This window comes from Phaeodactylum tricornutum, chromosome 9 (genome assembly GCF_000150955.2).
Source record: "Phaeodactylum tricornutum CCAP 1055/1 chromosome 9, whole genome shotgun sequence".
Taxonomy (NCBI): domain Eukaryota; phylum Bacillariophyta; class Bacillariophyceae; order Surirellales; family Neidiaceae; genus Phaeodactylum; species Phaeodactylum tricornutum.
The window spans coordinates 360,844-382,220 of NC_011677.1; the positions used below are offsets into that span (position 1 = coordinate 360,844).

General features: G+C 50.0%; 8 protein-coding genes across 8 annotated transcripts; 4 read left to right on the plus strand and 4 right to left on the minus strand.

Moving 5' to 3' along the window:
- Positions 1–482: 482 nt before the first annotated feature.
- Positions 483–3,515, minus strand: PHATRDRAFT_46132 (predicted protein; the record flags this gene model as incomplete). The annotated part of the gene is made up of 1 exon (XM_002180586.1): positions 483–3,515. The coding sequence occupies exon 1, from the start codon at positions 3,504–3,506 to the stop codon at positions 483–485; it is 3,024 nt and encodes a 1,007-aa protein (XP_002180622.1). The 5' UTR covers positions 3,507–3,515.
- A 320-nt stretch (positions 3,516–3,835) lies between these two features.
- On the plus strand, positions 3,836–4,506 carry PHATRDRAFT_46133 (predicted protein). The gene is made up of 2 exons (XM_002180386.1): positions 3,836–3,933; positions 4,198–4,506. The coding sequence occupies exons 1-2, from the start codon at positions 3,846–3,848 to the stop codon at positions 4,452–4,454; spliced, it is 345 nt and encodes a 114-aa protein (XP_002180422.1). The 5' UTR covers positions 3,836–3,845; the 3' UTR covers positions 4,455–4,506.
- A 288-nt stretch (positions 4,507–4,794) lies between these two features.
- Positions 4,795–5,763, minus strand: PHATRDRAFT_46134 (predicted protein; the record flags this gene model as incomplete). Its single annotated transcript, XM_002180587.1, has 1 exon — positions 4,795–5,763. One exon carries the CDS (start codon positions 5,761–5,763, stop codon positions 4,795–4,797), a length of 969 nt encoding a protein of 322 aa, XP_002180623.1.
- A 448-nt stretch (positions 5,764–6,211) lies between these two features.
- Positions 6,212–7,225, plus strand: PHATRDRAFT_36026 (predicted protein; the record flags this gene model as incomplete). Its single annotated transcript, XM_002180387.1, has 1 exon — positions 6,212–7,225. One exon carries the CDS (start codon positions 6,212–6,214, stop codon positions 7,223–7,225), a length of 1,014 nt encoding a protein of 337 aa, XP_002180423.1.
- Positions 7,226–7,622: 397 nt separating this feature from the next.
- Positions 7,623–10,284, minus strand: PHATRDRAFT_46135 (predicted protein). The gene is made up of 2 exons (XM_002180588.1): positions 9,652–10,284; positions 7,623–9,453 (listed from the first exon to the last, which is right to left on the minus strand). Exons 1-2 carry the CDS (start codon positions 10,131–10,133, stop codon positions 7,812–7,814), a joined length of 2,124 nt encoding a protein of 707 aa, XP_002180624.1. The 5' UTR covers positions 10,134–10,284; the 3' UTR covers positions 7,623–7,811.
- Positions 10,285–10,795: 511 nt separating this feature from the next.
- Positions 10,796–13,382, plus strand: PHATRDRAFT_46136 (predicted protein; the record flags this gene model as incomplete). The annotated part of the gene is made up of 4 exons (XM_002180388.1): positions 10,796–11,457; positions 11,548–12,187; positions 12,437–12,823; positions 12,912–13,382. 4 exons carry the CDS (start codon positions 10,796–10,798, stop codon positions 13,380–13,382), a joined length of 2,160 nt encoding a protein of 719 aa, XP_002180424.1.
- A 527-nt stretch (positions 13,383–13,909) lies between these two features.
- Positions 13,910–17,989, plus strand: TPS1 (bifunctional trehalose-6-phosphate synthase). Its single transcript, XM_002180389.1, has 3 exons — positions 13,910–14,191; positions 14,408–16,783; positions 16,852–17,989. Exons 1-3 carry the CDS (start codon positions 14,057–14,059, stop codon positions 17,944–17,946), a joined length of 3,606 nt encoding a protein of 1,201 aa, XP_002180425.1. The 5' UTR covers positions 13,910–14,056; the 3' UTR covers positions 17,947–17,989.
- A 160-nt stretch (positions 17,990–18,149) lies between these two features.
- Positions 18,150–20,335, minus strand: PHATRDRAFT_46138 (predicted protein). Its single transcript, XM_002180589.1, has one exon. The coding sequence runs from the start codon at positions 19,940–19,942 to the stop codon at positions 18,326–18,328; it is 1,617 nt and encodes a 538-aa protein (XP_002180625.1). The 5' UTR covers positions 19,943–20,335; the 3' UTR covers positions 18,150–18,325.
- Between the last annotated feature and the right edge of the window lie 1,042 nt (positions 20,336–21,377).

The following is a 21,377-nucleotide window of genomic DNA, read 5'->3' on the forward strand; positions in this document are numbered from 1 at the left end:
TGTATTTGGAGCAGGGGAAAATGCAATTGCCTAATTATCTGACTTCCGCTGACGGCGACATAAGTAAAAATATGTGAAATTACATACCGAACTCTCAGCTAGATCGAAAAAAGGTATCAATTCCCGCACTCTCAAAATCCTTTTCAACAATATAACAAAAACGTTTCTGATCATATTCAATGTGAAGCTTAAACGTTTAATTCGATGGTCCTGCTAAATAATTCTATTTTACTATATTTCATCTTCTTATTGACTCAGAATCTGATTTATCGGATGCTGTTTAATGTTGATACTCTGATTTTGACAGATTTATCATGGAATAATGGACCACATGATAAATAGTCGAATGAGAAGTAGTAGCAGGGAGAGAAATACATCCCAACGTTACTAGACGTAGAGAAACGCTTTGACAAAATCATGCTCGTCGGCTTCAAGCAAATACAAAGCTTCGTGGTTACTGCTGAAATCTCTTTACAGTTAGCCTACATGTTATAAAACTCGCGGAGGAGACGTCGAATATTCACCGGCAGTCCTTGCTGAACTGCTCTCCATGTCGTCTCATCGACGGATGTCTTTAGGTCTGAGATGAGTTTAAAAAGGGCTTCGCCAAGTTCCGGCTCGTTAGCGGGGAACGGACGGAATTTGTAGTCTCCATTTAGAAGGACAACTGATTGCTCTGGTATTTCCGCTGGCATATGCCAAGTCACGATAGCAAAAATGATGGATGCGATCGCATCAGAAACGGTTGCGGAAGATGTCTGAAATGCCTGGGGATTGGCGTAGATAGCAGCAACAAATCCTTGGAATGCGTCACGCCTCTCTTTGGGGTCCACAATTTTTGCCATCCCGTCACACCATCCGAGCAAAAATCGAGGGAGGTCAGGCGCAAGAAACTGGGGGTTAACCTTGGCGAGTCGCCCGGCACATGCTGCTGCATTTTCAGCGATGCCGGGAATATCCGATCCCCTGCCGTTCCGCTCAATACCATTGCCCATCAACAATGCAATGAGATTCTGAACAAGATCAGGCACAACAGCTTCCAGAGGCGAGGAATTTCGTTCGCATCGAACGCAAATTTCGCCCAGTGCCCAGACTGCATTTGTACTCACAGACGGTTGTACCGGATCCATATTTGCAACGAGTTCTTTCAGAAGCTCTGGCAATGCCTGTTCCAGTAAAGCCGGGGAGCTGCGAGCCAGGTCGCCGACCAAAGCGATAGCGCTCATTCGCACGCCGGGAATATCATGTTTGCAAAGTGCCAGAAGTACCGGAAGAAAATGCTGCCCGTATCGTCGGCTACTTGAAACCAGCGATGGAAAACTCTCTCCGAGACCTTCGACCAATCCGTCCAAGAGATCCGTTGCGCAAACAATGGGGTCCGCCTCTTCTTCGTGTTCCAGTTTTTCGCCAGAAGCAGTAAGAATTAGCTGAACTGCTTCGATGATACCCATCGCGTTGTCAAATGACTCGAGCGAGTAGGGCTGATAGTTCATTCCCGAAGTCATGGCTACACTTGCCAGGCTCTCCATGAGTGGTAGCAACGTCCGGTCGGTGGGGTCGTTCTTGGCTAAACCGCTCCACATCTGCAACAATGGGGGGACGTAGATCGATGGCAGATCCCCTTCAGCGATTGATGGGCCACAGCAGTCAGCAATTATTCCAACCACATCGAAGATCATTAAGAGACTCCGGCCCTGGTAGCGTGACAAGGCTGAGACAAGGCCGTAGTAAATGTGCGACAAATATGGCGTCATCAGATCCCCTGCTGATTCGATAATGACGCCGAATGCAGAGCAGCAAGAAATTTGGACCCTCCGGTTCCTATCGCTCAAGCGAGTCAGAAATACCTCTGTCATGTGCGCCAGTAGATGACCTTGGGCTCCGGTTTGAACTTGCTCTACGGCCCATGAAGCAAACCGTCCTATCGTCCACGCGGCAATACATTTTACTTGAGGTAAAGTACTGGGAGATTCAGGAGCCGCAAGATGATTTACTAGATACAGGTGCATTTGAGACATGTGTACATTCAAAGCATCCCGACAACCTTCTGCGACTGCCCCAAGTGCCAGGATAGACGCCTCCTGTACCCACGGACATGAGCTGGAGAGTCCATTTTGCAAAGCGGGTAGTAAGCTTGGGAGGATAGAATCGGCACCAAACAGACTGGACAGAGAGTCAAGACTTGCTGCGGCGCACTTACGTAACGTCCATTCATTATTGTCGTCGTCAAACTCGCCATCATCCTCATCGTCTTGATCATAGCCATCATCGTCGTCGCTACTTTCATCGGGACCGCCCACATGTTTTGCCCGGCTGCGATGAAATACGGGCTTGATTGTACTCATCCCGTTGTATCCTTCCTGTTGGTCAATCTCGTTTCTTGCCTGGAGCTCAATCTGTTGCTCGGGAAGGTATACCATGTTCTCCAAAAGAATGGGAATCAGTTTAGGTAGAACTCCTCCAATTGTTTCGACCATCGCTGGTGTGCACACATCTTCGTCCAAGGTTGCAAACGTGAACCAAAACTCGCAAGCTTCTAATGCCACTGCATCGTGATGACGATCTGCCGTACTCGTGAGCATAAATTGGCTGACGGCCTGGAGGTGGGGTTGAATATATTCGGTTCGGAGTTGTAACAGCGTGACAATCGAACGGCACACCCACTTTCGAATCGAGGCGCTAGGATCCGTAGAAAGGGCGCTTAGTCCGCCGAGATAGTCGTTGAAGTACAGGACCAAAGCGCTCGGCATAACGTTGTCGGAGAGACAGGCTGTGAGCGATTGCAGAGCAGCAACTTTACAGAATTCACTGTTGCATGAAAGGAATCGAATCAGCACAGGAATCAAACTATCCAATTCTTCCTGCGTCAACTCGGTCGGTCCATCTTCCATCATTTTTCGAATTGTAGCAAGCGACCCTTCCATTAAGGCAGCGTTCTCTGTCTTCTGTAAGTTTGCAATCAAAGCAGGTATCAGCTGAGGCCACGCGCGAACACATAGCCCCGGTTGGACACTATCTGCCGAAACCGCAGAAGTGGCTATCACAGAACTTGCAACCGCTCGGAGCTCAGAGTGCTGACATCCGAGGGCTTGTAACAGCGCTTCTTTAAGAAGATCCGAGCTTGGTGGTTGGATGGAAAGCGACTGACGTCCTTGCAAAATTGGTGGCCTCAAGAGAGCATTCTTGAGCACTAGACCTGCCATTTGTCCGAATGGAATCCACATGGACATATCTTGCTGTAGCCTCAGCACCGTGGAAGGATCGGCTTGTCTCCATGAATCTAGCTCGGATGGATTTATGTGCGCTGTCATCTCAGCCGCATTATCACTGCCTACGAGCACGAGAGCCAACTGATAGCAAAGATTTCCGTAAGATTCAGCCGAGGCCGAGAGCGCCTCGTCTCGGGCGCGGATTGATTGGACATGAACATTGTGATTTTCTGGATTGGAAAGGGCCGAGACGAGCTGCAGTACTTGCCCACTAGGTGGGGGCGATACGGTCGCCATGGCGCTTCCCTACTGCCCTTCGTTTATCGTTTCCGCCGTTCCTTCTATATTCCTCCTCCAAGGCATCACGTCCATGCGAAAACGTGAAACCGAAAATTCATTTGCTTGGACGATGAGAAATACTCGAAATTCAGATGTTTGCCGAAGCTTCAGTGGATTCCTTATTCCATAAAATGTTTCCTACTTACCGACATTGAAGGATTCCATTTTTCAGATTGCATGATTTTACTGTCAATGTTTTGTAAGTAGCGACAAGCAGACGACAGCGCAAAAACGTTGCAGCAACTTTTCGCCTCGTGCGGAACGAATACTTGCTGTTCAAAACTCATCGTTGGCACCATGGCGCTCGAACTGTTCTCCAAGAAGTTTATGGATGCCGCTTCCAGGTGGTATCAAAAATCTGTCGGCCATGAACTCAACAAAATGGGTAAGGTTTTCTGTGAAGAAAGAGTTGATCGCAAAAAAAATCACCAGAGTGGAAATCTGCGTTTCGATGACGGATGGTGTAGAAGGTTTGCTGCTATTTACAATATTCTGCTTTTTTGGAATTGTCGATTCATGACATGAGTTATTATTTTTCAAATTGTGATCCATGTGCTCTGGCCAAAAAAATGCAATATGCTGCAAGTGCCATGTTTTCACAATTGAAACCAATCCGCTCACTATTCCATGCCGTTGTGATTACTTACAGGCCTGAGATACGAGGATCTATTGATCAGCGACCGACCGGATGTTTCGGAGGCCATGCAATTGGCAGACCCCGACGTTATCAAAGGACGCATGCGTCGTTTGAAGCGTGCGTCCGATTTATCCTTCAAGGCGAAGGAATTAACTGATTACCAACCCGATATGAAATACGAACCGTTCAAGTTAGAAATGTGGGATGATATTAAGAAGATCCAGAAGCGAAATGAAGAAGCCTTGTTGCTTGACATGCACAAGAAATAAACGAAGGACCGTCGCACTGACTTTAAAAACCATAGCCACAACTTTTATTTCTCGTATTTTGTACACTACATCATCTCTGTCACAGAAAGGCTCAGGTCGTGGCTACCTGCGTCCATTAGAATATGCTTGCCTTCATAAAAATAAAAGGCAAGCAGCCTGGACAATATACCTACGGGTGGTGCCTTCAGATAAGCAGCAGAAACCATATGGATGCATAGCTTTTTTCCACCTTGAGAACAAACTGCACTTCATTGATGGCGAAAAGACTGTCATTTAGCCCACGAGAGTCGTTTAATTTTAATATAGCAAAATCTAGGCGATCTATACGACGTCTTGCGAGTCAACCTTCTATCTGTAAAGGAGCACTGGTTTCCTCCCATGAGCGCATCATGTACCACATTTCTCCGAGTCGATCTCCCCCTTCACATGGCTTTTTCGGTTCGAATCCTCTCGATCTATACAAGGCCAGAGCTCCTTTGTTTTCTTTTTCCACGTAGAGACCAATAGAGTTTGCTTGCCACTTTCTGCGTACAACGCGTTCTGCCGTGCGGAGCAATCGAGTGGCCACACCTTGTCGACGAAAGTCTGGATCGGTCGCCAAGTTTGTGATAGCTGGAGAGTATCCAAACACACATTCCCCATCGTCGTTCTCCAGAATTGCAACTGGGTTACTCAGCATGGCCACTTCACAAAAGCCAATTACTTGACCCGTGCTAACGTCTTCTGCCGTCATTTGTACGTGGTTCATCCACGACGAATCGTCGGGGGTCAGCGCAAAATTGTGAGACTGCCAGACGTTGGATTCGCCGGTTTGCCGTGATGCGGTAGCAATTCGATTGCGCAAGCGCTCGTTGGACCACAGTAGTCGTAGCCGATCCTGCTCTTCCAAGTCCGGGATGCTTTGTAAATGGTGCAGGCGTTTTCGTCCTTCGTGGAGTGCTTCGAGACGAACCCGTAGCAAGGCTTCAATGTCCGCTTTTGCCCAGAGTGCGTCCATCTTTTGTCGCCAATTGAATGCATGAGCCCCAAGGCCCTTGGGACTACCAACAGAGGCTGTCGAAAGCAGAGCAGCGACTGTACTTAAATCAGAAGCGGAAGTGGAACGTATCCGAATGCTGAGAGGCTCTGCGGCTACAGTCGCTTCCGAATAAAAGTTTTTGGATGGATCTCTATTCTCGTTGGCGAGAGGAGGGCCAATACGAGGGAACAGATTACCTAGCAAAGCGTTTGCCGGCTTTGTTCCCCGTAGCAGCACTAGCACGATCTGGATCAATAGCGGTTGATAAAACTTCTTCACGATGGCTCCCATACATCTCTTTTCATTCACATTGTTCCCGAGAACACTTTATATGCTTCAGTTTTGAAAGTTGACGAGACTCCATTGCAATGTCACAGTGTATGAAAGCGACCATGGTTATTCTGTAGCGTAGCAATTCTTTACTGTTAGTGACCCAGGGGAAAGAGTGTTTTGAACCAATGTAACTGTAAACTACTTCGCCATCGTCACTCACGGTCAGGTTGATAAAAACGCAACGGAGAAAACCGGATTTCTCGCTTTGCGCTTTGCTTATGTGAATGACGTGTCCGTCTTCATCGACATCCGAGTCCAATGAAAATACTGCATAGTTAGCGAAAAGATGACATACGGACAATATGACTCACCACGATCGCGTTTGAACAAAAGGCAACGGAACCAATTTGATTCAAACTTCGATTCGACTGTTTCCGAAAGTAGACAGTCAGTTACGGTCCCGACAATGGGTTTGTATCGTCGGCATACTTCCTCTTTTGGGAAAAGCTGTAAAATGCTGAAGATTGCGTACTTGGTGGGTGTTTTACTAGTTGCAAGATGTGCTGTCGCGTTTCGGTCGCCCTCGGCCATATCCAAAGGGCTTGGCAGATCAGAACTTATCATAAAAGACGATTCTCTTCGAAGACACTCTGATTTGAACGAAGCCATATGCCCAGTAAGGACGTCCCGTATCGAGGCGTCACTTTATCTATCCGAGCGCATCAACCAATACACACAGAGTGTTGAGAACCGGGCACGGCGTACACTGAGATCAGCCGCGGCCCAGACCCGGACAGTAACAACAAATTTACCGTACTTTGCTACCACCTCTGTCTCACAGGCAAAAGCCGTCGCCAAGACATATTGGTGGACCTCTCCACTCGTTCTATGTTTGATTCCATTATACGCTGAGATTGCATTGCAAACCAAAGCGCATTTTCCGGTATGGTGGAAAATGGTGGACATGACTTACATTTTTGAATCTTCGAACGCGCATTCTGTTGTGCTGTGCTTTTTGGCTTCGAACGTGTCTTATTTGTTCAGTGGCTTGTATTTGCTACGACGATTTCCGCCTCGCAAATTTCCCGCAGCACGGATGGCCTCGGTATTTTCATGGACCACATCGCGGTACACCTGGTTGAGTTTTTGGGTTCTTGCTGCGGGTTTCATTTCTACAATCTTTCATTCCGTACAAGCTCTGGGGGATTACCACGTTGCGGAGGCCCTGTGTTTTCTTGATCATGGCATAGCTATTGCCGCTGTTGGATACTTTTGGAACGTTTGTGGACGGCCTAGTCGTGCGGTGTGGCTTTTAGGCGGTACAGGTATGCTTTGCTTAAGCTGTCCGATCCGTCCGGGCTATGCTTGGTTACACTCCGCCTGGCATATTCTGAGTGCCGCAGCAGCAGTAGCTTGGGGCCGGCAATCTAAGACTGCGCCACACCGAGCGCAAGTGGAACGTACAATGGTGCACCGCTAACGGCTTTTGAAACCACTCGAAAGAGATCAATCCAAAAGGTAGACTTTCCGTCGTGAATGTGGCAAAGGAATGAGAAAGGAGATGTAAAACGAAAACGAAAAAAGCCCGATTTAGGCCTTTGTAGCACTCTCGATTACTTTGATGTGGGACTTACGCATAATTTTGATAGTATTGGTAGTGAGTCTATTTGTACTGGAGAAAAGGGGAGCTGTGGTTGGTATTTGTGTTTATCCATCTTTGTTGTCGAGCTACTGACAGTGAAGGGATTTTGTTGAGAATTCGGCTTCATCCCATGCTGGCGATGGATATTTCTTTTTCGTCATTGGCGGATTCGTTCTCTGTAAATGTAGGTCCCATTCTGGCCAATACTTCCGTTGTGCGGCTGTCCTCGGAACTTCTACCATCGCATGCATTCTTCAACGCATGATTTTGACCGGGATACTCATCAGCATTATTGCACTTAATAGAACTCCTACAAGGAAACGATCTACAAACGTGCAAAAAGACTAGTTTCAGAAGCAACTATTGAGTAAGGGCAACGAATCGCTGTTTACCAAGAAAGCCAGTGAAATTACCCAAAATTGCTTCAAAAGTCTAAGATACTCCCTACCATGCGTCCCCCGAGCTCTTGTAGATCGGCTGCGATTTGTTCGTCATCCTCGTCCGCGAATGGGTTTTCCTTGACCGAGCCATAGACGGGGCCGGGATGAGGCGTACCAAACAACGGACTCGGCGACATGATCATGCAACCCCGAGGCGCAACCGGTACTGAAGGCAAAGACAAATTTTTGTAGTGACTGCTTGAAAGCGACGCGGTAGCAGCGGCTTCAGACGGCAACAATGTCTGCTCCATCGTTCCGTGGCGAACCACGGATCCCAAACCGGGTGGAGCGCGTAGAATGGTCGGTGGTGATAGAACGGGGCCCGTCCAAGACGGACTTTGAGGGTTCAACGTTGAAAAGTAAGCAGCCTGCTCTCCGTACACCGATCGAGTCGACGTAGGTGGCGATGAAGACTTCACAAAGCCTCCGTTGTTCGAAAAGCGAACAGGAGTTTGTACAGCAGGTCCCACTGATCTCGAGAAAAGTGAAGGCGTTCTTAAGTCATTTTCCGTCGTGACCGTGAGCAACGGAGGTGGCGAAAAGGATGGAATTTCCGTCGAGAACAACGAGTCCGAGCCGTGTGGGCTCAGAGAAGGAGTTGCTTGTGCTGGGGACAAAGGATTCGACTGGATTCCTGGGATGGCAATACTTGTTTCGCTTCCCGAAGCCGCTCTCCGGGTCAAACGAGGACTTGCCGTAAGGCGTTTCTTTCTGGTGGCGCGTCGACGGTTGGTATTTCTTTCCTTGCTAGACGGCGAAACAATGCTACGTTGATACGATGTTGCGGAACCCCCTTTCGCGCCCGATTGAGTCTGAGGTGGCCCGCATGTCGCAACTGCGGAAGAGCCAATCTTGTGCCCACGTCGGCTCGGACGTTTCGGTATGGATTCCGGTTCATTCATAGCCACATTCTTCCCCTTGCACAATGTACTTTCCATAGGTACTACCGTGGGGTGTTCGGTCGGTGGCATGGCCGTCGGTAGCGTTCGTGTGGTTGAGCCAGATCCGTAAGACATATCGTCCGATAGTATCGCTGTATCTACCGTCGACCCGGAAGCCGCCCGGTTTCGTGAGCTATCTTCCGTCACAAGAGTTTCAGGATCCGGTATAGTGGGGGAAAGCGTATTAGGGGACATGAATGGGGATGGATCCAGTGGCTTGTCTTCCGAAAGCGCCGGCAGCAAGGTGGAACGAATTTCCGGGCGGTCATACTCCGATTGCCTCTCGGTCACGGATGGTTCCTTTTGCTCCTCGAGCCGGTGAGATTCCTCCGAGGCACATACTTCGATGGTACCGGCGTCGTTCGGTACAGATTCGGTGGTGGTAGGATTATGCTTGGGGTTCGTCGTCGTCGTCGTCGTCACTATCGCCGTGGCGTTTGGTATGCGGCCTCCTCGGTAATTATTTCCTTTGGGATGCATCGGTGGTTTTCGTTTCTTCTTTTTCTTGTCCGTTGCGTGTTCGGGTTTCGGTCGAGGTGCGAGTGTGCGTCGTATCACCCAGGCGAGCAAAAACAGTGCGACAAAGGTAGCAAGGGCGAGGACGCTGGAGAACAACGCGCCGCAATCGTAAAAAATCCATGCCCCCCAGGCAGATGAAGTGGACAGTAGCGTATACATGCCGTCTCTGTGTAAGGTGCGGTGCGTACGGATATTCACAAAAAAAAAAGAATGATTCCCACAAGTGAGCAATGGGTGTGGGACGAGAGTAGACGGTAGACTGGTTTGGGGGCGAACACTCGTCTTCCACTACACGATCGGAACCACGACTCGTGACGCCGCGAACACATTCCATCACGTTCGCTGGACCTTTTTTGGTACGTACCTCAGTTTCCGTAGAAAGACCCAAGTAGCCCCGTCGGGATGCGCGACCAGGGCGACGATGGTTAAGAGTGCCAAACACACCAAAGTGGGCGGAGGCCAGCTAGGTAGATGTCCCTTGTGCCTCTCCAGCCATCGCCACGATAGGGCGTGTCGCCCGAGTGTCGTGTCCCCTAGCCAATGTTGCAAAGTAATCGTGCGCGTGACCATCCAACACACCAACGGGCTCGTAATGACCAGGCGCACCATCCAAAGCATGGTCGCCATAGAATGCAAGAAAAGAGTCGCGCTAAGGAAAAGGAAGTTGTCCCACAACGTCGTGACGGAGTCGTCCAAACGCGCAGAGTCCGGACTATACGGGTGCATAAAGTTGGCAAAATTGCGTTGCGCTTCTTCCATTGTTGGAGTGATCAGACCCTTACTCAATGGAGGGATCGTGGTACTGGCGGATGTCGAACCCCCAGTCTCCGGGATGGTAACCACCATGCCAGCGACGGGTTGCGTGAGCGTCGTCGTGGTTTCTTTGCTTCGTTGCTTTATTTTACACTTACGTTAGTGCGGTCACCGGCTTCAACCTACAGAAATCACTTCACTGTCAGTACACCACCGCTTTGAACGAAAAACAGCACTGGTGAAGTGATACGACTGTGGGACGGAGTTGGTGATAATGGTGAGAAGTTGTCGAAAAGTTCGCCGCTGTTCGAATCCGGGAATGTTCGTAAGCGAGGGGGTGGGGGCTGTTTGTTTCTACAGGTGTGGCAGCAGTCACGTTGGGTTTTGGGACGCGGGTGGCATTAGACCAAGCGCACCGATACCCGGTGGGTAGTCTACGAACTATACCTGAAACGTCGAATTACGGATGGAAGGGTAGACCAATAATTATAGTACAACAACCCAAATATGCAACCAACAAAAAAGAACCCTTCCCCTACTTTTCTACGCGGGCTTGCTTACCCAGAAGTATTCGAAGCTCCATTTCGTTCCAAGATGCCCTTGTGACATTGTAATTTGTACAACGGCGTGACGAATTTCGAATCATCACAACCTACGGCTTCGTTCCTGCCACAGTGAATGATTCATTGATTCGTTGATTACACTTAGTTGATTGATTGATAGATTGCTTATACCGATACCGCATTCACGAGTTCATGACTGACAACACCTTGGATCGCTCGCGGGTTGCCGGTAGTTTGTACGGCCTTCTGGTGGGCGACGCCTTGGCCATGCCTTCCCACTGGTTCTACTCGCCTGAAAAGCTCCGGGCGGACTACGGCGACATTTCTGGAATGGTCGCTCCCCGTCCCACTCACGCCGAATCCATGGTCCAGGGAATGTCCTACACGGGCACTTGGGATATTCTACACGACAAGGCACGCTACTACACCGGCCATCAAAGCAACACTGGCGAGGGTCTTTCGCAGGCCGAGAAGGACGCGCGTCGGGACGACCACGGCAACTACGTAGGGCACACGCCCGACGATCGTGTCCATTACCACGCGACTCTCAAGGCCGGACAGAATACCGCCAACGGTTGTTTGACGCGACTAGCGATGCGCTACCTTGCCGAAGCAAATGAAGACGGCGACGGCTACGATCCCGACGAGCATTTGCGACGCCTGCAAGACTATATGCTGGCCCCACCCGAACCAGACAACGATCAGCAACTGATTAATCACAATGATGTCTACTTGGACGTTTATCTACGTGGATTCTTTACCAATGCCTCTCAAGGCAAGTCGTTGCGGGATTGTGCCTTGACCCAACGCGATTCGTGGAGTATCGGTTCATTGGATGGAGTCGTCCTGGCCATGTACGTATACAAACTCCCCATTCTGTACTGTTTTTTATTCTGATGATGCTAACCTTCGCTCATCTCGTTTGCGGTTTCGTTGGAGAACAGTCCCACTATCGCCGCGTACGCCCACGAAGCCGATTGGTACGTCGTGGGTCGTGCGGTCGAACACCACATGTTGACGCATCGATCCGTCACCGTGACCGCTTCCCTGGCGGTGCTGGTACCTTTGTTGCTTTCACTCTATCGTGGCACCGACTTGCGAACAACATTGGACGAGTACATGTCCAAAATGCGGCCACCCAAGATTACTGGGCGAGCCCTGGCCGATTCCTACGTGAACCACCACGGGCCAGGCAACATACCCCCCAACGAAAAGTGGCGGCAGCATATGGAACTCGACGACAGTGAAACGACGCGCGATTTGGTGCATCGCATGCTTGATTGGGACGATCAGGACGTGGCGGGCTTCCGCGACCGCGAATGCTCGCGGTTATCCACGGCGTGTTACTGCGAACACGCTCTGACAACGGTACTGTATCTTGCCTACAAGTACGCGGAGGATCCCGAAATGGCCTTGTTACAGAACGTCCGGATCGGAGGACATTCGACGGCCCGTGGTGCCGTGCTGGGTGCCATTCTAGGCGCCGCCCACGGCGTCAACGCGGTACCCTTTGTCGGGGAGCTGTGTGCCAAAGAGAGCATCGATCAAGAAATTGCTGCGCTCATTTCTACTATCCCCTCTAGAGTCCTCATACGCGCGAAGAATTCGGGTCGAGCGACATTTGCGGAATCGTCCTAATCAGAGATGGGCCTTTGATTGGCACCGACCAATGAAGTCCTCTAGTTCACAGTCAGGAGCCGGACCTATATTAACAGCAACAGGTGCGAAGTAGTGTAACTGTAAATTCACGAATTGTACCTCAACCCTAATTTACCAAGACGACGCGACAATAATTTGTGTTTTTGAACCAACATGCTGCACTTACGGAAATAGAGAAAATCCAATTTGCGGCCCTATAAACGGGATCACCACCACAACACAGCAACTTATGTATCTGGCGGTTGTGGCGCGCAAAAGACCGATCTAGGAAGGATGGATCCGATTCTGATAACGGTACTCCGAGATGTTTTAGGTGTGGAAATTTCTCCGTTGACCAACAATGTTGCGGCCGCACTGTCGATGGTACTGTATTTCAAAATAGCCATCGAGGCCGTGACGTGGTTTCGACTGCGCTATTCTACCAGTCTTTATTCCAAACAGCTCTTGCATATAACGTTGGCTTCGTCCATCATTTTTTGGTCGTTGTTTGACGACTCGCACTGGAGTTGGCGTCTGAATACGCTTTTGCCGTCAGTAATGATGGCTCGATATATCTACAAGGTACGGGACTGCAAACCTAAGACATACACGTGCATATCGACTTGCAGGTACTAGAATATAATATACGTCTCTATTCTTGTGTCGGCAGGGTGCGATACTGAAAGATCCCGAAGATTTGGAGGTACTGACGCTATCGAGGACTTCATCTCCTTCAGATCTGCTGTTTGGCTCGCTGCAATTTGCGGCAGTTTTGGTATGGCTAGGTCTGTACCAGTTTCGCACGGCTGAAGCTGCTATTATAATAGCCGCATTAGGCGTTGGGGACGGGATCGCCCCCATGGTCGGCCACTGGTACGGCCGCCACGACTACCAAATGCCGCTAGCGAGCCAAAAGACCATGGAAGGAAGCGTCGTTGGGGTCTTTTTGGGAACCGTTGTGGGCTGTTATCTGTATATGTATCTTTTGGGGATTCCGCTGTTGCCTCTACGGATAGTGCTGGCGTACGGTGGTATTGCGGCAGTAGTAGAAGGGACGGCTCCCGGTAATTTGGACAACCTAACCGTCCCCATTGCGATCCATTTTTCGCTCGACAAGGTGCAGGAATGGCTACCAGCATGATTACTTACGTGAAACGGGGAATCCTGAAAGATCGGGACGTCGAATTGTGCGGGAGGAACCGACAAGCTGGCTTGTTAGGCGACGACTTTGGCATGCATAGGGGAAGATTGTGTATTGACTGTGAGTCCGCGCTACCCTTGGGATGTACTAGGAATCGATAATATATACTGTAGCTTTCTTTCTTTATTGACCTTTAGTAGAAAAGTGCTTTTTTCAGATCTCTAGGTAAAGAATAGTCAGCAGCCTCGGCCGGGCGACTAATCTTTTGATAGTCAAGTCAACGAACTTGTTCGGGTCGAGTGGCAGTCACGATAGGTGTTAGGGTTCCTTCCTTTTCCTGTGCGTTTCCCCAAAATTTGGGCGGACAGTGATGTCACGGTGACACGACGAGCGACGCCACGCGTTGTCGACCGTGACGAATGAGATGTCAACAACGCATTTCTACTCGTGATCACACACAGTCAGTCAATGGTAAGAGACGTAACCAACGACGGGACGTTGGCCGTAGTACGCACACATTCCCGCAGATAGCCGAACCCACCGTCAACGTCCAACACCGGCAGCCCCCTTCGTATCAATCTTACGTTCGTTGCTTCGATTCTCCAACTAACTGTAAAAAAAGAAAGATCGAACCAATTTTTACACCGAATCAAAGTAAGAAGACGTGATTGATCATGAGTGCCACCGACAAGACAGCCGACTTTGACGTTGGGGCTGTAGCTCACGTTAATTTTCGGGTTCGCGGGGAAAGGCTAGGTCACGGAGAAGAAGTGTTTTTGGTAGCGCAAGACGATCCAACGATGCAAAGGGTAAGTAATTGACGAAGGCGGTTGTTTTCGCGCACAATCCCAAAGATTTACAGTTAGCGGGCTTTTAGTGTTTTTACTACTTTTGCGGTAGTCCTGGTGGAATATCCTCTCACAAACGCAAGCACACATACATCCTGACGTTGCCCGGGCGATCGGGTCCAATTTGAACGTTTGGAGTCATTGTCAACCTCAATTTGCTTGTTTGGTTTACTATAGGCCATTCCTCTCTACACTTCCGCGACTCAATTTCCCTGGTATCATTCCGTGTCACCAATTACGCTTCCTTTGCCGCTCCGGGCTCTGGAACGTGAACCTCGTAAACAAGGAAACTTTGTCTATCGCTACGCCATTCACCGTGCGGGTATCTTTCATCATTGGGAAGATACTACCGATGCTCCGGAAGATTTGCAAGCCGCCAAGTCCTTGAGATTGAGCGCGAGCACTTCCGCTCAGAGCTTGCCCGTCACGGAAGACGATCTTACCGTCCCCCACAACAGCCCTCATCACGAAGTGCCCCTACATCTGATGCACAATCACGAATCGTACGTGGTGAACGACGTGCTGGGATTAACCAACACCAAGCCGGAAATTGATCACATTCGGGCCGATACGCAGCCGACCTACACACGGGCGTCGACGTTGCACGCCCGGGGGCTCAGTCAAGACATGTCCGCCAAGGGTAGTGCCGGTCAGCTGGTTGGGCCATCCCCCGGACCGTCCAAGACGCGCAAAAAAGCCGTCGGATTTGCTCCTCCTCCCCAGTCCTATCATCAACGCACTGCTCAGCAAGCCAATATGAAACAATCCGTAAACTTGAATTCGACGGATGGATTGGTTGTGGTCAGTGCCTTTCTTCCAGTTGTACTCCACCGTACCGACGAGGGAAAGTGGACGGCTGATTGGGACTACGAAATGCTCTTGTCCATGCACACTCACTTGCGTGTCATCCGTGTTGGTGTCGTCAAATGGCGAGGCTGGCACGGCCGATCCGGGAAAAATGGAAGTCCCGAAAATGGTGTTCCACGGAGTGAACGGAAGCTTGTGGAAGAGTGCTTACAGAATTTTGACTGCGTACCGGTCTGGATCGAGCCACTGTTGTTTGGTGAGTTCTATAACGGCTTTTGTAAGGGTGTGCTTTGGCCTGTCGTGCACAATGTTACGTCAGTTTACTCCAATCGTCCGGAAGACAACGAAATATTCTCCGGTCAACGGGTAGTGCAAGATAAAACGCAGTTTTCGGAATACAGTATGGATGATGTGGAACAAGGACCGGTGCACGGCGGTCGGGGACGCGAGGCCGCGTTATGGTCGGCGTACAATACCGTCAATCGCCAGTTTGCTGATGTGGTGGTTCAATGCTTCAACGGACACGAATTGGTTTGGATTCATGGCTTTCATCTCTTGATTCTGCCGTCCTACTTGACACGACGCATCCCGATGGCCAAAGTTGGTATCTTCTTACATACACCCTTTCCGAGTTCGGAGATCTTCCGAACTCTATGGTGCCGTGAAGATCTGCTGCGCGGCATGTTGAACGCCGACCAAGTTGGCTTCCACTTGTTTGAATACGCTCGACATTTTCTGACATCTTGTCGCCGACTACTGGGTCTTAATTATGGGATGATCCCTGACGCCTCCGGTGGGCACACTCTGGCCATTGATACCAACGGACGTCACGTGGCGGTGACCAGTATTCATGCGGGCGTCGAACCGCCCGTCCTGAACCAGATTTTGACGCATAGCAGTACCGTCGAAAAGGCAGGATCCATTCGGAATCGATTCGAGGGTAAACACATCTTCTGCGGTATTGACCGACTTGAGTCTCTCAAGGGTATCCCGTTGAAACTGCTGGGACTTGAGCGCTTTCTTCGCCGTTGCCCTGAATGGGTTGGAAAGATTGTGCTTGTACAAGTTGGCATCTCGGCGTTTGAACGTGGAGATGATTACTCTATTACTAAGCACGAAGTGGTGAAACTAGTGGACAAGATTAACCAGGAATGGCCCGGGACAATTCAATTTCAAGAGTGTTACGAATCAGAAATGAGACTTCAGCAACGAATGGCGTTGCTTCGCGCGGCCGATGTTGTCGTTGTAACCTCCATTCGTGACGGCCTCAATCTATTGCCACTCGAGTTTACAACGGCACATCAAGACGCCATGACGGAAATGGGCAGAAAGGATGGTCGTAAGCGTGGTTTGTGCATACTGTCCGAATTCACTAGCTGTACACGGGTTATGCGTGGGGCGCTGCACGTAAATCCTTGGAAAATTTCCGAAATCGCTAATGCTTTCAACACCGTCCTTAACATGACCGAAGACGAGCGAATACGACGCATTCGCATCGCCTCGGAATTTGTCACTCGAGTATCGACACAACGCTGGGCTCTTGCTGTAATGCTGGATTTGAAGGGTGTCAACAAGAACAGTCCTGTTCAATTAGCTGGCGCCGGGCTTGGTTTGGGTTACCGTCTCCTTGGAATGGATTCTGGTTTCGTATCACTTGATTCAAACACAGTCGCGCGGGCGTATCGTACGTCTCGTGCTCGGCTCATCCTTGTGGACTACGGTGGAACTATTGTGAGCAATGACAATGTAAGTTGTTTATTTTTATTGGTACGTTAGGGTTACATGAATATCCTCACTTTGGCTCTTTTTTGCAGTTGGACAGCTTGACTCGATTCCAAATGGTCCGAGAGCGTAGTGCTCGTTCGACTCCAAGCAAGGCGGTGATCACGGCCTTGCGAGGTCTATGCGAAGATAAGAGAAATACTGTTTTTGTCGTCAGCGGAAAAGAACGCCACTCCTTGACGTCAACACTCGGTGACATTTCTAATTTAGGGCTTGCAGCTGAACACGGTATGTTCATATCGTGGCCCACTGCGAAAACGAAGACTCGACGACGTTGGGAAACCCTCGTACCAGAAACCGACCGAACATGGAGGTCTCTTGCTATGACAATTATGGAAGTTTACACATCACGAACCCACGGAAGTTATATCGAAGAAACAGAGATGAAAGTTCTGTGGCAATACCGCGATGCCGATACGGAATTCGGATCGCTTCAAGCCAAGGAACTAGAAGATCATCTTTCCAAGTATTTACGAAGCTTTCCGGTCGATATTTTGCATGGTGGGGTGGAAGAAGGTGGATATGTCGAAGTTCGTCCAAAAGGAGTTAACAAGGGCGTTCTCGCTATGCGTGTTATTAAGAGATTTCCCGAAATGGCACAAAAAGACAAGCTTGAGTTTGCTTTGGTATTAGGAGACGACCATTGCGACGAACCGATGTTGTCGGTTATGCGCCAAATCGGTAGACGGGTGAAAGCCGTGCGGAGAGCTCAGCATGGCGAGCCCCCTTTACCAGATATGCCAGCGACGATTCAACTTGTGGATGTGTCGTCATGCGACAACTATCTCTCATCAGAACTTGAAGTGTTTACGAGCACAGTTGGCAAAAAACCGAGCGCAGCAGCCAACTATCTTCACGACGTCGACGAAGTGCAGGAGCTACTAGCTAGCCTCGTACGAGTTTCCACTCGTGATCCCCGACACTTTTCCGCGCTTGATCTTACAGCCTTCTCGAATGGAAGCTCTGGAGTCAAGAACACGCAAAGCCCGGCGTTGGCTAAGTCCACAAGTTTGAATGAGATTAATAAGCAAGATCCAACGGTTAGCGTCAGCATGAATCTGGCGGCATATTTCGAAACAATTGAAGACAACGAAGAAGATCAAGAGGATGAGTTTTTGTTCTTCTAATAGAAGAGGATACATTAATCACTAACATACGGATGCATAATAGAAAATTCCATGCCGATTTCGTGTAAGTTGTGTAGATTTTGCCCTTCAATAGACCCAGCCTAAAGAGTAACTCCTTGGAGGACTCCAAAGACTCGCATGCGCTCAACGAACATATGCTTTTCTGAAAGCCTGTGGCCCACTAATGGACTCCTACCGTTTTGACACGTTGGCACAAAAACTATCTTAACTTGTTGAAATGTAAGCTATGCAATGATGTCATTACTGTAATGAAGCAAATAATGAATGAATATTCAATGCAAATGCGGACTATATGTATGAACAGAAGTGGTTTCTTTATCGAACGTGTAGAGGGAGGCCTTCGTCTTGGGGGAGAATCTCACCTCGCCTTTTCAAACGAGGAACGTCGAGGCAGCAAGCCGACCTTGTCACCGAAACCTGGCTCGGAAAGCATGGGACCGTCATCCCGTAAAGTGACACCTTCCGCCCGCATTCGTCGAGGTGACAATGGAGTAATTTTTGCAGGAGAAGTTTCCTTTCGTAAGCTTTCTCCTATTGTACTCGGGGATATCCACGAGCCGGTGAACCGGTCGAGGTTTGGTGCTTCTGGGAGATAGACGGGAGGCGAAATCAGAGAGTCATCGGAATCACGTTTGGAACTCGGGGTGACCGCCATCTTGGAGCTACTGCCTGAGCTTTCCATTTCAGCGGGAGACGGGCTTGCAGCTTCTCGGGAAACGCATCGTACAAGACTCGCGTCGCCCCTATCTTGGTCGTCGATATCTGCTGCTTGGTCGTCGGAGGATATATACAGCTCAAACGATCGACGATTGTGGAGGCCGACGCCAGGGATTCTGATGGTGACCCATCCATTTCCCCACTTTTCAACTTTCCCAATCCGATTGATGAGGGGTCCGCACGAAACGCGTACCATCTGATCCTTCCACTGGTCCGTCGAAACCATGCTAAGCAAAGGGTAGGGTGAGTCCGCGTGTTTAGCAGCGAGACTTGCTGGTGTTCGCCGTCCTCTCGTCTTGGGTGAAGTTAATTTGACAGATTTGATATCTTCTGTGCCCGCCGAGACTGGTGAGAATCCAAGAGTCGATCGTTCGGACCCTTCGTGGGATGCCAATGAAGCTTCCGCCGTCGACAAGGAGGAGGAGTCTTGTTGGGAGTAGTCAACCTTGCTACGTTCCTCACGATTCGTCTTGGTCACCTTGTCCTTCAACGAACCTGCTCCTCTTCGGGGAGGCGGGTTTGTGTCGTAATCCGCGTGTAAGTAGCAATACTTGGTGCCGCTTACCGAGATGTACGCACACGCGCGACCTCGAGTTGTGGTTGCCTGGCAGCGAACTTCGTCACCACTTCCGGTGAAGCGCCGATCCTGGTGCGGCGCCAACGCTGCGATCGTAGTCGAATGAGCCGGTACACAGATGCTACGGGGCTGCTCTGATTCTTCCTCCAGAGGCGACCGCTGTCCGGAAATTATGTAGTGCTGGTAATGGAGCTTGCAGTACTTGCTACCGTTGTAACAGGGTTGACGTCGGCAGTGCGAGTTGTTACGCGAAGTGCGGCCGTGGCAACTTCCTGGTGGAGGATTCGAGAGCGGTGTACCGTGGCTTGGCTTTGTAGAGAGCGAGTCGTCCAACGCAGGGTCCGACGAGTCTTCCACGGACAGACCTTCGGTAGATAGATCACTCGGAGTCGAGCGGTCCTGTGAAGGGAGAAGGTGTGCGAAAGATCCTGCGGCAGCGACTAGCGCCAGAACTGCGAGTTGCTCGTCGGTATTGCTGTTGGCAAATTCCAAGACCGAAGCGTCAAGTTCCGAAAGCAAAGGGAGTTGTGACGAAGGTGGCTCTGGCTTGGCATCTTGTTCTTCGTTCCTCCAGTACAATCTTCGCTTCTTGAGAGGAAGCGAAGCTTGTCGCAAGCTCGAGCTTCGTTTTTTGAGTTGAAACATTGGATAGAGTGTATTCGTCGCAGAAGGACTAATCATTGTCAGATGTTGAACGAAAGTGATGCTCCTTTGATGTATGTTGTAAGCGTAACAGGACAAGGTACAGTCTTCGTTGGTCCTGACAGACAATGAAGAGTGTCAAAGGGCCAAGCCGGACGCCGAGACAAACTCAAAAAAAGACGAGCCGACTTGCTCGAGGAAATAAAAAGTGACGTTTTCTTGCTGGCAGTATAGGTTGGTCTATTCCGGTGGCTGACTGTGAGTCTCTACACCGGTTCGTTTCGATGCCTCTTACGATTCTTCTTGGCGACTCCGGAGGCTCTTTTTCTTTGAGGGTACTCCTTTGCAGAAGCGATGAACTGAGGGTGCGAATCGTCAAACCGAGACACCGAGTGGACTACTTTGTTGATTGTTCCTCTCGATGATATGTTGATGATCGGCGTCGCTTGGAAATGATTCGATTCCTTGGTTCGAGCGTTCCTACTCAGAAGAGGCCTTACTGTTGTTACCCTTTAATGCGTACGAACCGCGTAGACTGTTTTTTAGGTCTCGCATCAGATTTCGTAGGTTTATGGATTCTTGCCGCGTGCGGGGGATGCGCGGTGCCACCGAGGCGGGTGCCATTCTCTTTCGGAGCGTGCAGTTTTCCCTCTAAAAACCCGGAACTTCGTAACCCACCGGATACTTTCGAGAATGTCTCTTTCTGCGTAGATGTCTACACATACCATTGGTACGCACGAACGTAAACTGCGCGTGTGTCGTACGCGCGCACACACCGCAGCCAGTTTCCAGCGTCGTGGCAGTACTGGCAGTGCGCCGCGTTCTGCCAGCGCCCCCCAGCAGCCCCGTGTCGCATCCGTGGGAATTCCCGTTTCTGGCCTCCTCCCAGTCGTGTTCCCACGGTCCCCAACGGCTGACCGCGATACGGGTGAAGTCCATGCACATTTTGTGTTCACTATCAACGACACGTGGTGACGCCTCCATATATTCGCGCCAAATTTACAGATAAGTCTGAAGAAATAAGAAACCAATAGGCATAACTGTAAATGGATCGTCACACGGAGTCGGATTTTTCGATTTGGGGTTTGCGGAAATCGAGGGTTTCTTATCGGACCGAACTCCGCTCGAGTTAGCTCTAGTAGTTAGTAGCTAAGAAAACAAGACAGCCAGTTCCAACACGAGACTAACTATAAAATTAACTGTAAACTGCAAGGAATGTACGGGACTGTGGGGTGACAGGACACGGGATTTTTGGATCGAGCCTCCGTCCCGGAATTTGTTCCGTGCAAAATAGTCGCGCGACAATGGTGTCCTTTGATTTTCACCATCCAAAGCTTGCCTTGATCGCAATTCTGCAAGACCACGATGTGAAAGACATTCTATCCCATTGTGCCGTAGCGTTTGCGGCGGTATACCTTGTTGTTTGGCTTCGGTGCGTACAGAAACGGCGCGCCATACGAGCCCGCTACGACGG

Coding starts and splice junctions, on each gene's coding strand:
- PHATRDRAFT_46133 (XM_002180386.1), top strand. CDS start 3,846: ATGGCGCTCGAACTGTTCTCCAAGAAGTTTATGGATGCCGCTTCCAGG. Junction 3,934..4,197: donor CCATGAACTCAACAAAATGG/GTAAGGTTTTCT, acceptor GATTACTTACAG/GCCTGAGATACGAGGATCTA.
- PHATRDRAFT_46135 (XM_002180588.1), bottom strand. CDS start 10,133: ATGGTGGTTACCATCCCGGAGACTGGGGGTTCGACATCCGCCAGTACC. Junction 9,454..9,651: donor GTCTTTCTACGGAAACTGAG/GTACGTACCAAA, acceptor CACCTTACACAG/AGACGGCATGTATACGCTAC.
- TPS1 (XM_002180389.1), top strand. CDS start 14,057: ATGAGTGCCACCGACAAGACAGCCGACTTTGACGTTGGGGCTGTAGCT. Junction 14,192..14,407: donor ACGATCCAACGATGCAAAGG/GTAAGTAATTGA, acceptor GGTTTACTATAG/GCCATTCCTCTCTACACTTC. Junction 16,784..16,851: donor CTATTGTGAGCAATGACAAT/GTAAGTTGTTTA, acceptor TCTTTTTTGCAG/TTGGACAGCTTGACTCGATT.
- PHATRDRAFT_46138 (XM_002180589.1), bottom strand. CDS start 19,942: ATGATTAGTCCTTCTGCGACGAATACACTCTATCCAATGTTTCAACTC.